At 37.4% G+C, this 15,079-nt stretch overlaps 1 protein-coding gene across 1 annotated transcript in view; it reads right to left on the reverse strand.

The window, feature by feature from the left end:
• Positions 1-15,079, reverse strand: part of Slc9c2 (solute carrier family 9 member C2 (putative)) — an 88,773-nt gene that overhangs the window by 58,483 nt on the left and 15,211 nt on the right. The window contains exons 6-8 of the mRNA XM_010635605.1: positions 5,306-5,422; positions 3,215-3,376; positions 157-256 (exon numbers count right to left, since the gene is read on the reverse strand). Of these exons, the coding sequence (XP_010633907.1) occupies positions 157-256; positions 3,215-3,376; positions 5,306-5,422 (379 nt within the window). The remainder of the gene's footprint in view (positions 1-156; positions 257-3,214; positions 3,377-5,305; positions 5,423-15,079) is intronic.

The following is a 15,079-nucleotide window of genomic DNA, read 5'->3' on the forward strand; positions in this document are numbered from 1 at the left end:
ATCTGTGGTACCAAAAAATAAATAAATTAAAATTTAAAACATAAAATAAAAATTAAAAGTTATATAAAGGGAATTTTAGTAGTACCCACAAAGACATGATCTCTTAAGCACTTAACTTCTCTGAGATCTGTATTCAATACAGGATAGGAAACTTACTTAGTAATTAAGTGCTCCATATTTGCTTTAAAGCTTAAGGAATCTAAATTCAGTCCCACTGTGATCAAAGCAACAATGCCTGACATTCCAAGATATTCCACTGGGGAGAGAAAAAAAAATGAGTAAAATTAAATGCATTTAAATCTGCACACTGAGGTACTTTATCTTGAGTGAAGAAGTGGTGGGAAATTTGAGAGTTAGTATTTCTTACTTAGAAAGCTATTTCAAAGGCTTGCCTAATCTTCTGGATCAGGGGTAGCAAGCTTGTTTTTGTAAAGGGCCAGACAGTAAATATCTAACCTTCATGGGGAATATGGCATCTGTCACAACTACTCACTCCACTGTTGTAGTGCAAAAGTAGCCATAGATATTATGTATACAAGCCAATGAGTATCTGATAAAACTTTATATGTACACACTAAAATTTGAATGTCGTAGAATCTTCACATACCACAAAATTTCTCTTCCGTTCTTTTGTAAACCACTTTAAATTGTAAAAGCCATTATTTACTGATAGATTTCCAAACCAAGCCTATGTGACCCCGTCTGCCAACCCCAGATTGTCACTGAGGATAGAGATAATGGAAAAGTGGGGTGCTCTGTGCGGCACCTTGAGGGGCATTGTGCTGCACGGACTGGGAGTCGTAGGCCAAGCTCAGTGTTCCCTCGGTACCTGAAGTCCTTGAAGCTTGCTTGTCTTCTGCCTCCCTAACTGAAGTGGTAATTCCTTGGGCTCTAAATTTGTAAATGTATTCTGGAGCAAGAAACGAACCATGAAGAATGTTTGAATACCATCAATACCAACAGTCCTAGGCTGCAGCATCTTCAAATAGCACCTTATAAACCACAGACAAAAAACTAAAGAAAGAACATGGAAAACAGAAATGGAAGAACTTTTGGAACAGGACGAAGTTGATTGCTATTGGAATGTGACCTTCCTTTTCTCCTTTGAGTTCTTTCATTTGTAAAAGAGGTGTGATTGTGTAACTGTTGTGAAAGTTAAATCAGATTCTGTAAAAATTGCTTGGCACACTTTTGTAGCAATTCACTTATTGCTTAGTAAAGTAATACTGTTCGTTGCTTTAGAGAGTATTTTATTATTCCTTTCACTTCTCTAATCACTTAAGTTCACTGTAGATTTTTTATCTGCTTATTTAACTGAGTTTAACTTAAATAGCCAATGACAGCAAAACCAGCAGTGCAGCAGTGTGACAGTGAAACCGCCTGTCCAACTCTTAATTTCAATTTTATATAATTTGTAGGACTGGATTTTGAATACCTTCTGGCCACACATTTGATTTGAATTAAATTGGGTTGGATTGGCCAAGCTTTCTGGCTGCATACCTAAATGAGCATAAGGAATCCTTATTGCCTAGTTAGATGATAATCTCATCCCAACTTGGAAAGTTGTATGTCAGAACTGGGACCCTTCTAACATGGAAATGATACTAAAATATTCTAAGGAACTCCATCCTCCCACTCTGCTCTTACTTCACACCTTTAGGCCTCTGTCTTGGAGGACGCCAAGCACTGGCTGGAAAAAAACTCTATTTTTTTTTTTTTAAGAAGGAAAAGGAAAGGAATCAATATTTTTTAACTGCCATATTTTGTACCCGGTGATGTCCTGGTAAATGTTTTGAACAAGCTCAATGGGGGGTCCCTGATTTGTAGTGTCTTCCAGTATCTGTGGTATAAAGATTCCCACCATGGCCAATTTCATGACTATTAATATAGAGTGAGAAAGAGATGTGCATAATCAGCTCTCGCCCACCTGCAGGAGCTATCTCGCTACAGCTCACTGGCATAAGCAAGTCACATAACACACATGAGCTCACTAATGCCTTCCTCTAACTAATACCTCTAACTAATAAAGTAGATGTGACCGGCCACTTTCACAGATGAAGACACTTAAGCTTAATTATCCAGTAAGGTCAATTATCCAGTGTCGATGAGCTAATAAACGGTGGAGCCGCAGTTTGAACACAAGTCCGCTGGACTCCAAAGCTCTTGGAGGACTAAAGTCAGTTTATTCCGCCCACATGTGTTGTTACCAGCTCAGAGCTTGGCTGAGAGGAGATGGAACAAATAAAAAAGGAACAAAGGGGTAGACTCTACCTCGAGGAACTCACAGTCTGGTAGAGAACAGAAAGACAAATTTTTGCAGTGATTTAACGAATCTGTAAAAGTTTCACAGGAGAAAAAAGAAATGAAGAAGCTGAGTCTCTGGTGAACGTTTTCTATAATTTTACTGACTCAGAGGAATGAGCAAAGTGCCCCCCACCCCACCACAGCAATTTATCTGTGGGAGAAACAGTGCTTTTAGATAACTGGACGTGAAAAGAGGAATAACTAACCTCTATGGTTTTTAAGGCACAGAAGCTGTTGCACTCTGAGAAATGAGATCAAAAGCAGAAATTGATAGATTGGCCTTTCTATGTTACTATGACTCTTGGGGACCTTGCTCTGGCCAGTAAACACTTTAATTTTTGCTAGCTGAAAGTTCACCAGTGCTGGGCACTCTTACTCCTGTAATTATTTCACTTTCTTGCCTCTCTTCCAGACATAAATATATGCAATTTCTCCTTCTTTCGTGCTTCTAGGTTCAGAAGAGGACTACCACTCCAGCAGCTTCCTCGGGTTATGACCAACTGAATTAAAGCCTGCGGAGCTGAAAAGCCCTTAGAAGCATCTCTCTGAACTTTCTCATTTTACAGATGAATCACTCAGGATCAGCGCAGAAATGATCTTGGTGCTTATTCCTCTTCCAGAGGATTCCCAGTGACTATCTGTGAGGTCAAAAAGGATAGAGTTCAAGAGGAAAGAAAGTAATCCAAGATGAATGGAAAGAGGGCAGGACATGGAGTTACAATAAAGAGGGTGTTAAAGATAACAGAAAAAAGCAGCACATGACAGTAACATAATATGACAAGATACATGGACAGATCACAAAAAGGAAACATTATTGAGAAAAAGTGACTGGAATCAAGATAAGGACAAAAATCAAAATGTATAAAGTTTACTTTGAGGACAACATTTTTTGTATTTGTGTGTGCCTTACCGATGTAGAAAGTCATGTACACCAACGAAAAGCTGAGAACGATATTAGTCAGTGAATTGTTAAAAGGGTCAGTCAGTATAAACTCAATGACTCTTGCACACCAATATCCACATACGATACTTCCAAAAATGTCCAAGATGACTCCCACAGCTACATGTAACTCTACAAAAAAGAAGCAAAGGGTTGAGCAATGAGTTTGATTTCATTCGTTGATGACACCTTGGTTTGCTCTTGAGATTTTGAATGGGGTCCTTGCGCATTATGAGCATCCCATAAAAGCCAAATATAGTTTAAGGTTTACTTATCCCAAGACAGAACATTCAAATATCCTCAGGGGGCTGGCAAGGAGCATAAATGTGAAAAACCTGTGACAAATTAGAGACTGAATACCCAAACAAGAGAGAACCCAAGTTGGGGATGTTACTCAGGAGTAATGTCTAGCACGCATGAGGCCCTGGGTTTGATCACCAGCACTGGATAAAAAAGAGATTACCAAATTCAAAAATGTTTAGAATTAAGTGGATCAGTAAGCTTTCCTGTTGCTAGGACAAAGCACCTGACACCAGCAATTTCAAAAAAGAGAAATTTATTTGATTCATAGTTTCAGAAGTTCACTTTCTGACTGCCTGGTTCCAAGTCAGAAACATCACAGTAGAAGGCTGTAGTGGAGCAAAACTGCTCTCTTCATAGAGAGAAGAATGGGGGGGCAGGGACTACATGCAAGTCATGTCTCCATGATGTACCTGGACCCACGCAAACATGGGTTCTCCAGTCCCCTAGGCAACTCTCAAGCCAGTCAAGTTGAAAATCGAGGTTAAGCGTCACACTGCGTCAGGACTAAGCAAATCATATCCAGGAACCCTGAGTTTGCAACTCCTACCCCTAGTCCAGAGGGACTTTGAGACATGGAGAAGCAAATTTGTCATTAGTCATAATAACTGTCAGTGCTAATGGCAGTAAGTAGATAAGTATCAGGAGAGTCCTAAATCATAAAACACTAAATGGCAAAAACCGTCATACTCTAAATGCCTAGAGTTCCTTCATGAAGAAGCACTGAAATGTTCCCCAAAAGGCTCATATGTTCAGAGGTGGGGCCTGGTCAGAAGGCCTGAGTCAGTGGGCGGGACCTGGAGGGGTGTATTCTTGTCCCTGACTCCTCCCTTTGCTCTCTGCTTCCTAGCTGCTATGGGTTGAGAAGCTTTCCTCTGTCAGTCCCTTCTACCATGCTTCTTCTGCTTTGGATCCAATCAGTCATGGCCTTTACCCATTAAAAACCATGAGCCAAAATAAACCTCTCCTCCTTTAAGTTCTGAGTGCAGATTTATTGTCTGGTGATGGAAAAGTGACTTGTATGGGCAATAAGTGGACAAGTACAAGAGTTGCTCTAACCCAAATGTCTAGCTCTTTCATTGAGAAACACTGCAAACTCTTCCTTACCTACCAGTACTTGTTTCTCCTTCTGTGCATCCCCTCCTCTTGCAGCTATCACAAATATACATCAGGAGAACATAGTTTCCCCCTTTATGCTGTGATTTCCTTTTCTCCTTTCTCTTTATCTACTAGTTCCACAACGGGAAAACTAGCATGGCAACAAATTCTTTAATCCCGATGACAGTTAGCCACATATGGCTGTGTCACCTCTAGAATCTTCTCCCCAGGACTTCATGAGCCACTCTACTTTTACCCTCAGATTCAAATACAGGATCATGCCAGTTCTTAACGTCCACACATTGAGATCCAGATTGATCCAGGAAAGAGGTAAAATGTGACAGATGATATAATCATGTATGTTTTTATGCATACCCATATGCATATTGAAGGAGATGAAATCATTTTTAATGGTTTTTGCCCTTTGGTGTCCAAGAAAACACTTAGATGGTAATTGTTTTCTTGTTACCTAATATGCCATTCTAATTGGTCCAAGGATCAATAGAGAAAGTGAAGACATCTTCAACATATTTTAAGTTTCAGTAAGTCAGAAAATGTATTTTATGTATTTTAATTTCAACATGTCAGGAAAGACATCTTGAACATATTTTAGTTTCAACAGGAATAATTTTAGAAAATATGGATGCCCAAACACGCTCTTACCTCTAAACATGTTAATATCGTCTGAGCCACCCCGAAAAATTCCATAAAAAATGTGCATGACACTACAAAGGATCAGTGATTCTCCTCTAAAGAAATCAGTATACATTTTAGAAATGCCTAGAAAAGAAATATAAAATACAATTCAATGTGGCACATGAAAATTGTGCTTTTGCATGAGAAACATAAAAAACAGGAGTAGGATGGAAGAAAAGAAGGACATAACTGGGATGCATCTGTAAGACAATCACAATCACCATTTTTTAATTTCTCCATTGTGCCTTCTGAATTTCCAGGGACCATCGAGCATGGTAATAGGACTTCTGTTGTCCATCGCCTTTACCATGCTTGAGCTTCGAGATGAGACAAATCTTAGGACACCACATTTAGCTTGAATAAACATGAATTTGACACCAAAAGAACTTCATTTTAGAAATAAGTACAAGCTATGAGCCAGCAATTATGCTCCTAGGTAGATACCCAAGATAATCTAAAATGTATGTCCACACAAAGATCCGTGCATGAATATTCACAGCAGTATTATTCATAATAGCCAAAAAGAGGAGACAACTCAGTGCACACCAGTTGATGAATGGATAAACAGATTTGTCATATTTCTGCAGTGGGACATTATTCCTCCACAGAAAGAAAGCAGTACTTATTAATACATGATACAACATGCCTGAACCTTGAAAACACTAAAGGAAAGAAGCCACACACAAAACCCACATACGACAATCCTTCTTTATCTGTGGTTTTGCTTTCCACAGTTTCAGTTACCTGAAGTCAGTAATGGTCCAAAAATATTAAACAGATAATTCAAGAAATAACAATTCATAAGAGGTAAATAACTTACTACACTATATTAAGCTACGAAATTGTCATTTTCCTAGACCATTATTAGTTATTGTGATTAATCCCCTTAATGCGTATAATTTATAAATTAAACTTTATCATAGGTATTAGATAAAACATATTGTACGTAGGGTTCAGTACTGTCCATGGTTTCAGGCATTCCCCTGGAGATCATAGAACATATCTATCATAAATAGGGAAGCACTATGGTACTGTATGGTTTGATTTATACAAAGTAGCTAGAACAGATAAATACACAAAGACTAAAAAGATATCACATGTTACCAGAGATATGAGTAGATTAGAACTTCCAAATCCAAATTCTGAGAGCATTTTCTTTCTGCCTGAAGTGCTTCCTGTAACATTTCTTGTAGCACAGGTTTGCTGGCAAGAAATTCTTCTGGCTTGATTATATTAAAGAAAGTCATTATTTTACCTTCCCTTTAAGATATGTTCATGGAGTATAGAATTCTACATTGGCAGAATGTTCTTTTAGATCTGTACAAATGCTACTATGTGTTCTTTTGGTTTGCCTTTTTTCTAGAGATTTTTATCATTTTTTACTATAATTCTGCTGTATATAATGTTAACACTGTTATGATTGTTCCTCTGAATATAATGTGCATTTTTTTCTAGCTGCTTCTAAATTTTTATTTTTCATTGGTTTTAAGGTCCTTAGTTTTGTTTTGTTTTCTTTTCTTTTATTGAGTTTATTGGTATATTTTGGTATGCAATACAGTTACATTCATTATTGGGATCTTGTACCTTTACATGACAGGTCTTGGTTCTCATTTTTTTCCCCTTGTCCCTGCCCTCCCTTCACCTCCTTCTCCCCTCCCCATTTACAAACACTTTATTTTCATTTTCTCATATTTTCCCTTATTACCTTTCCCCTACCCTTCCCTCTTTCCCTATACCTTTAGCCCTTTTCTTCCCATTTCACAATGTCAGTTATCTCATTAGGATCTTATGTCCTATTACAGTTTGTTCACACCAGAGAAACTATTCGGTATTTACACATGTGTGGCTTATTTATTTCACTTAAGAGTATATCCTCAAAATGTATCCACTTCCCTATGAATGAATCTAATTTCTCATTGTTTATGGCTGAGTAGTATTCCATTTTATAGAAAAACCACATCTTCTTTATCCAGTCTCCAAATGATGGGCAAATGGGCTGTTTCCAAGTTTTAGCTATTACAAACTGTGCCGCTATAAACACAGGTGTGCATATATCACTCTGATATGATTCTTTTAATTTTTTTGGAAAGATAACAGCAAAGGGATGCCTGGGTCAAATGGAACTTCTAGTCCCAGCTCTTTGAGGTATCTCCATATTGATTTCCACAGTGGTTGCACCAGTCTGCACTCCCATCAACAAGGAAGAAGGGTTCCTTTCTCCCCACAACCCTGCCAACATTTGTTATTGTTTGATTTCTTGATAGCAGCCATTCTTTGTGGGGTGAGGTAGAATCTCAGTGTTGTCTACATCTGCATCTCTCGAATGACCAGTGATGTGGAGCATTTTTTCATATATTTATTTGCTGCTTTTACTTCCTTGTCTGAGAAATGTTTGTTCATTTCAGATGCCCATTTTTGAATCAAGTCTTTCTTTATGTTGGGGGGCTGGTTGTTTTGAGTTCTTTATATATATACTAGATAATAGTCCTTTGTCTGAGGAGCAACTGGTAAAAAGTTTTTCCCACATTGTATGTTGTCTCTTAGTTCTGTTGATGGTTTCTTTTGCAGTGCAGAAGCTTTTTAATAAGATGAGATCCCACTCCTTGACTCTTTCTGCTAGTTCCCATGCTGAGGATTTGTTCATAAAGCCTTTTCCTATGCCACTATCTTCAAGAGTTCTGCCTAACTTATCTTCCAGCAAGTTTAGTGTTTCTGTTTTAATATTTAGATCTTTAATCCACTTGGATTTAATTTAGTGCATGGTGAAAGATAAGGGTCTAGTTTTAATCTTTGGCAGGTTGAGATCCAGTTTTTCCAACACCATTTATTAAAGAAGCCATTCTTCCTCCACTGAGGATGGTCAATGAGGGAGCTGAGTATATCTGGAGTTGTTTTTGTGTCTTCCAGTCTGTTCCACTGATCTTCAGGTCTGTTTCTTTGCCAGTACCATGCTGTTTTTATCACAGTGGCTTTGTAGTATAGTTTCAAATTGGAATTGTTATACTCGCTGCCATGTGTCTGTTGCCTGGGATTGCTTTTGCTATTCTAGGTCTCTTATGGTTCCAAATGAATTTTTGGATTCTTTTTTCTAGTTCTGTGAAATATAGTGTTGGAATTTCAATTGGCATTGCATTGAATCTGTATAGTAGTTTTGGTAGTATGGCCATTTTCACTATGTTGATTCTTCCTACCCAGGAGCAGGGGATCTCTTTCCATTTTCTTATATCCTCTTTGATCTCTTTTTTCAGAGTGCTGTAGTTTTCAGTGTAGAGGTCTTTTGCTTTTGTTAGACTGATTCCTAGATACTTCATTTTTTTTGGATGCTATTGTGAAAGGAATTGTTTCCCTAATTTCTCGATCAGTGAGTCTGTTATTTGTGTACAATAAGGCTATTAATTTTGGGGTGTTAACCATGTATCCAGCTACTCTGCTTAAAGTGTCAACTAAGTCTACAAGTCTTTTGGTAGAGTTTTTTTGGGTCTTCAATGTAGAGTATCATATCATCAGCAAATAATGACAGTTTAGCTTCTTCCTTTCCTATCTTTATTGCTTTAATTTCTTTCTCTTGTCTAATTGCTATGACTAATGTTTCCAGAACTATATCGAAGAGGAGTGGTGATAGTGGGCATCCTTGTCTTGTTCCCGATTTTAGAGTGAAGGTTTTCAGTTTTGGGCCATTTAATATGATGTTGGCTGTTGGTTTTTCATAGATAGCCTTTATTAAGTTGAAATATAGACCATCTATTCCAATTTTTTGCAGGGTTTTATCATGAATGGGTGTTGAATTTTGTCAAATGCTTTTTCTGCATCTATTGAGAGGATCATATGGTTTTTGTCCTTGACTCTGTTAATATAATGTATTACATTTATTGACTTACGTAAGTTGAACCATCCTTGCATCCCTGGAATAAATCCGACTTGGTCAAGATGTATGATCTTCTTGATGATCCTCTGTATTCTGTTTGCTATTATCTTTTTAAGGATTTTTGCATCTATACTCATTAAGGCGATTGGCCTGTAGTTCTCTTTTTTAGTTGCATCTTTCCCTGGTTTGGGAGTCAAAGTGATACTTGCTTCCAGGAATGAATTTGGAAGTATTGCTTCCCTTTCAATTTCGTTGAAAAGTTTGAAGAGTAATGGCAGTAGTTCGTCTCTAAATGTCTTGTAAAATTCAGCAGGGAATCCATCAGGTAAGGTCCTTAGTTTTTATGTTCCTTGGTGTAGTTTTCTTTGTGTTTATTGGGTTTGAGATCTATTGAGATTCTTGAATCTATTCCTTTAGCTTTATCAAATTTAGAAATTTTGTATGCATTACTTACTAAATATTTTGGTTCCTCCCACTCTCCCCTCCTTAAGGGACTCGCCTATCAGATCACTTGAAGTTGTCCTACACCTCCCTGTTTCTAGATTTGATTTATTTTTCCAATGTTTTTTTCTCTGAGCTTCACTTACAATACTGTCTATCACTATATCTTCAAATTCATTAATCCTCCCTTCTGCAGTATCTAATCTCTTCTTAATTCCATCTAGAATTTTTGAATCTCCAACACTATGATTTTCATCTTTAGAAGTTTGACTTAGACATCCTTTGTATCTACAATGTTCACTAGTACATTAAAAAAGCAGCTCTCCAAAATTTAAAAAGTCCTAATTTGCAGTGCTTGCCAATTCCATGTAAAAACACCTCCACTGTGGCCATTTCTAAGCTACCAATCTTTTAACAACTGGCTTACAAAATTCTTAATTAATAACTGACTATTATAAGCTGATATGAGCAGGTTCTACAGTATACTCAATTTTTTCCTTTTACCTTTTGAGCATATGGGATATGGTTATAGTAACTTTTTTAGACAAGCTCTTGTTTTAGTTTTCACCACACTGTCCTCAAAATCTTGAGCTCAACCAACCCTCCTGCCTTGGTCTCTCATGTAGCTGAGACTACAGACAGGCATCAACATGGCCCAGTTATAATCATTGTTTTAATGTTTCTGTCTACTGATTCTGCCATCTGCATCACTGTTGAGTCTTACACTTATTATTTGAGTACTTTTTTTTATGAGACAGGGTCTCATCATTTAGCCTAGGCAGGCCTTAAACTCATGGTGATCCTCCTGCTTCAGCCTCCCAAGTACTGGGGTTATAGGCATGTGCCACCATGCCTGGCTATTTGTGTACTTTCTATATGTCCTATTTTCCTGCTTTTTGCATACCTCATAATTTTCTATTAGATTAGAGATTACATATTATATCTTATTAGGTGTCATAAAGTTTTGAATTCCTATAAGTAGTCATGAGCTTTGTTCCAGAATCCGGTTAAATTTCTTGGATACAACATGAACCTTTTGAGTCTTCCTTTTAAGCTTTGATAGGTAGACCAGAGAAGCCTTTAAGTTAATTCTTCTCACTATTGAGACAATAACTTTCTGAATCCTCTACCTGATGTTTCATAAATCATGAGGGTTTTTCCCCCCATTCAGGCAGTAGGAAACCAGAAGAGAATTACAGATATTCCTCCTTTAATGATCTACCTGTTTAATAACTGCTTGTGCTTATGACCTGCCTTTTTTTTTACAGCTCTGTACATCTTGTTTATAGAGCCTCAGTATCTTTTTTGTGCAGCACACTTTATTTACACAGTACTGTAATTTTTGCAGATTGTACTGTATAGTACAGTACTGCAGTTTTATGCTCTGTTATACATTATAGCACTGCAAGTAAGATTTATGCAAATATATAAAGCAAAGTTATCAAGTTGTACTTTCCTTTTACCATTTGTTTGTTCTGAATATTGTAATGTACATACTACATACAGTTCTTCACTTAGTCACCAATTCATTTAACGACTTAATAGCAGGTATAGAACTCCATCATGAAGCAAGGAATGCCTGTAGCCTGTTGTTTTAGGCACATTTACTAAGTATGTTGTGCAATTAAACACAGCATTCTTAAAAAGATGAATGTCTTCAAAATATATATTATTTCCATGTCTGATACTGGAGAAAAATAAGCTACCTCATTTTTCAACAACCTCATGAGGTTTCTTATTTTGCCTCTATCTCCAAAAAATACATTATTTGCTTGTTTTGATGCAGAAGGGAGTGATTTGGAGCCCAGTCCTATGAGGCCCATTGGTCAAGTATGATACAGGTAGGACAGCTGTGCCAAAAGGCCATCAAAAAAATAAATCAGTACATTCTTTTTCTTGGGTTCACTTCTAAGGACTATGTGCTTCCAATGGTTCCTCAGGTGATAATAAAATAAATTCTCCAATATAAACAAACTCTTTAGAAATGATGTTACCTTTCAACCTTTATGATATGTAAAAATGTCTCATATCATATGGGTGCACATATTTTCTCAAGGGTTATATGTACACTTCCCAATCACAGGAAACAGTTGAACAATTGTCACTGTTATCCTTGGCTCTGTGATGATTTTATATGTTTAATTTTTGTCTTATGCTCCTGGCTAGTAAGCTCCTTTGCTACATACTATCTTTCTACCTCCAGATATTTACTGTAGAGGTGGACAGGTGGCTCCATTAATGCCAGTTTCACCGTCAAGGATATTTGGCACTTCCGGTGATTTTTAAAGTCAAGCCACTTCATGGTTCTGTGATACCTTCTTAGTAGTTTCAGATTCACTGGTCCTTTGCAAAGATCTGCAGAAGCTCCTTCATTAATGATCCAAAACTGCATGTTCAAACTTCAGCTTCCAGCAATAACAACTATGTGATCAGTGTAACCTTGAAGAATTCATGGAAACTGCTGAGATCCCAGGAAAGGGCATGTGAGGAAATATAGAACTAGATGCTTTATTGGTTTGCTAAAGATCATACCTGGATTGCATCTGTTTTTCAATCATGATTATTGTCAAGCCATTTTTATATCATTGCTGTATTTTAAGACATCCTGGATTTTCTGAATAATTTTCGTCCTTGCCTTTTCTGACATATGAGAGACCAATACTGTCTGAGGCCAGCAGATGTGATAATTTGTTGGTGGCTGCTGTATCTTATTATAAAGGTTCATGTGTTCTTAAGAAAAACAAATCATTTTCATTAAACTATTTTGATAATATGATGTTTGATTATTCCCCCCACTCCTTCAAGTATTTCTTGCCCCAGTTTCAGACACTTCCTTCACCTGCATGCACTAGCAATTTGCCATCCAAAGACTCAAAAGCAAAATGTGAAATAGGAAGAAAAGGGCTAAAGGTGTAGGGAAAGTGGGAAGGGTAGGGGAAAGGGAATAAGGGAAAAGAAAAAAATATGAAAAAATGGAAATAAAGTGTTTGTAAATGGGGAGGAGAGGAGGATGTGAAGGGAGGACAGGGACAAGGGGGAAAAATGAGAACCAAGACCTGTCATGTAAAGGTACAAGATCCCAATAATGAATATAACTGTACTGTATACCCAAAATGTACCAATAAACTCAGTGAGGGGAAAAAAAAGAAAGACTCAAAAGTGAGCTTATGCAGATGTCTGGACTGCCTTCTTCAAGGTAGCTCTCTGCAGTAACTTCCACTGCAAATTCTAGTGACCTTCCACTCACCCTCCTGGACATCCAACTCTGGATCCACTTAACTCAAGGAAACCACCAGGCTCCGCCTAAGTTACCCCAGCCCACACCAAGACCTTGCAATGTTCACCAGGGGATAAACTGAAGCAAGAGCTTTCGAGGGCACATCTTTTTGTCCCTCTCAAAAATCACCATCCTGCATTGTCTGATGCCCAATAACTGAAAAGTTCTTTTCTTCATACATTTTGTCCAGTTCTTTAGTTGTTTCAGGCAGGAAGCCACAGGGGCATATAAATAGAGGGAACTCCTCTCTGCGATGAGTTTATGGAACTGGATACCAGCTCTGCACTTCTTTTACTTAAAAGCAGACACACAAAATTTAAAAATATATAACCTATGATGGTTCATTTTGCAGACCAATGCAACTGCAAATTGTTATAAAAAGGATTGCACAATATATTTTTTTAAAGCAGCTGTCTGATACAATCCATTGCTTAGTTAAAACCCAAACTGATCACATTAAGTGACATGTATTTTTCATCTAAACAAAAGTAGGCCTAGTTAACATTCTGTTTTCTCTTTTGGGGGCTTTGAGACATATAGTAATTGAGTAAATACAACTGAGAATTTTATTATTACTATCTCCATGAATACTATAGATAGTTTAAAAGAAAGGAAATCTGTGTTTTCCAGCATTTGACCTAATGTGCAACAGCAGAATATTGAAATGTTATCTGTCTTGGCAAATGTTAGAGTAAATGCAAGGATTGTTCAGAATTTGACGGATTTTTAGGGTGGTTATTTCTGTTCTTCCTGTTTTACATTTGTAGTCAACCAAAAAAGCTAAAGATAATAAAGGTAAAGATAACAAAAGTCAAGATAAGTCATAGCCATCTCATCTTACTACTTGTTACCAACTTTAACTAAGACAGAAAGCACAAAACTCAAATTAAACGGATTTATAGGTTGTAAAGATATTTGATTTTTCTAATAAAGAAATCCATTCATTTTTCTCTTAGATTCAGTGAATTGATCAGAGGCAAGTAAAGGTTTATTGTATGAAATTTTGGGTTTGATTTATAGGCATTTTTAAGAGTAAAACACTACAGTAATTACTCTTTGCTTCTTTATTGGTTTGATGTGAAACTAACATTGGTTCACTATAAAATTTTAAAAAGGAAAAATAAAACAGGAAAACCTATAATTAACACTGAAGTCTTTTTCCAAGGATATAATTCTCTTTACTCCACTAAGATTACACTAAAGCATTTTATTTTATTATTCCCTTACAAGACCCTCTTCCAGATCTGCTTTAAAATAAAAATCATTTTACAAGAGAGCCACAGGCACTCTTTTAAACAGGTGTGACTGTATCTGGAAATAACATTTTCATTTTGGGGGTGTCCAATTTTGTGCATTTTAACACATGTATGGATTTGTTTAACCAACATTGTGGTCAGGACCCAAAACAGTACCATCATCTCTCCCAAATCTCACTTTTTAGTCACAGTCTCCTCCCATTTCTAACCTCATGAAACCATTGCCCTCTATCATTATAGTTTTTACTTTCTGAGAATGAAAATATTATATAAATGGAGTTTTGCAATATTTTTAAGGTGTGGTTGAATAGATAAGTTTTCTTTAACTTTCATACAAACACCCAGTCTTTTTTTCAGTGGGCCAGCCCACCACAAGATGTAGGCTGTAGAGATTTTACAGCGGAGAACAATTCCCCTAAAGAGGCACCATTCACATTGTAGAAATTATAGTTTGTACAGGATAATTTTAGGCATATATCAAAGAATTTTTTTTTCTAAAAATTAATGTATTATGACAATTAGAAGTAAACTGTTTTCGGGTCCGGAAGCGGAAGTACCCACTGTGCGGGTCCCAATATGGCAGCCGCTGTGGCCCACATTTCCAGAGCCTGAAGGGGTGCAGTAGCTCGGTGTCCTGTGCCTCCGCCAGGCAGAGACACCCAGATTGTGGGGCCTTCAGACAGTAGTTACTAACAGGTCCCCCAAGTTGGACCCCTGCCCCAGCAGACCCCCTACCCGCATCCACAGGAGCACAGAGATAACAAACCAGCAGCCACCCTGCTGCACTCTCATCACCAGTCTGTTTATCAACCAGCCCCAGGCCCATCAATCAAAGGACTCAAATTTTCCACCTTTTTGAGTAGTGCCCTCCTCCCCTTCCTAAAATGCCCTTTATTAACCAC

Source organism: Fukomys damarensis, unplaced genomic scaffold (assembly GCF_012274545.1).
Source record: "Fukomys damarensis isolate Sample0158 unplaced genomic scaffold, DMR_v1.0_HiC HiC_scaffold_11, whole genome shotgun sequence".
In the NCBI taxonomy this organism is placed as follows: Eukaryota; Metazoa; Chordata; class Mammalia; order Rodentia; family Bathyergidae; genus Fukomys; species Fukomys damarensis.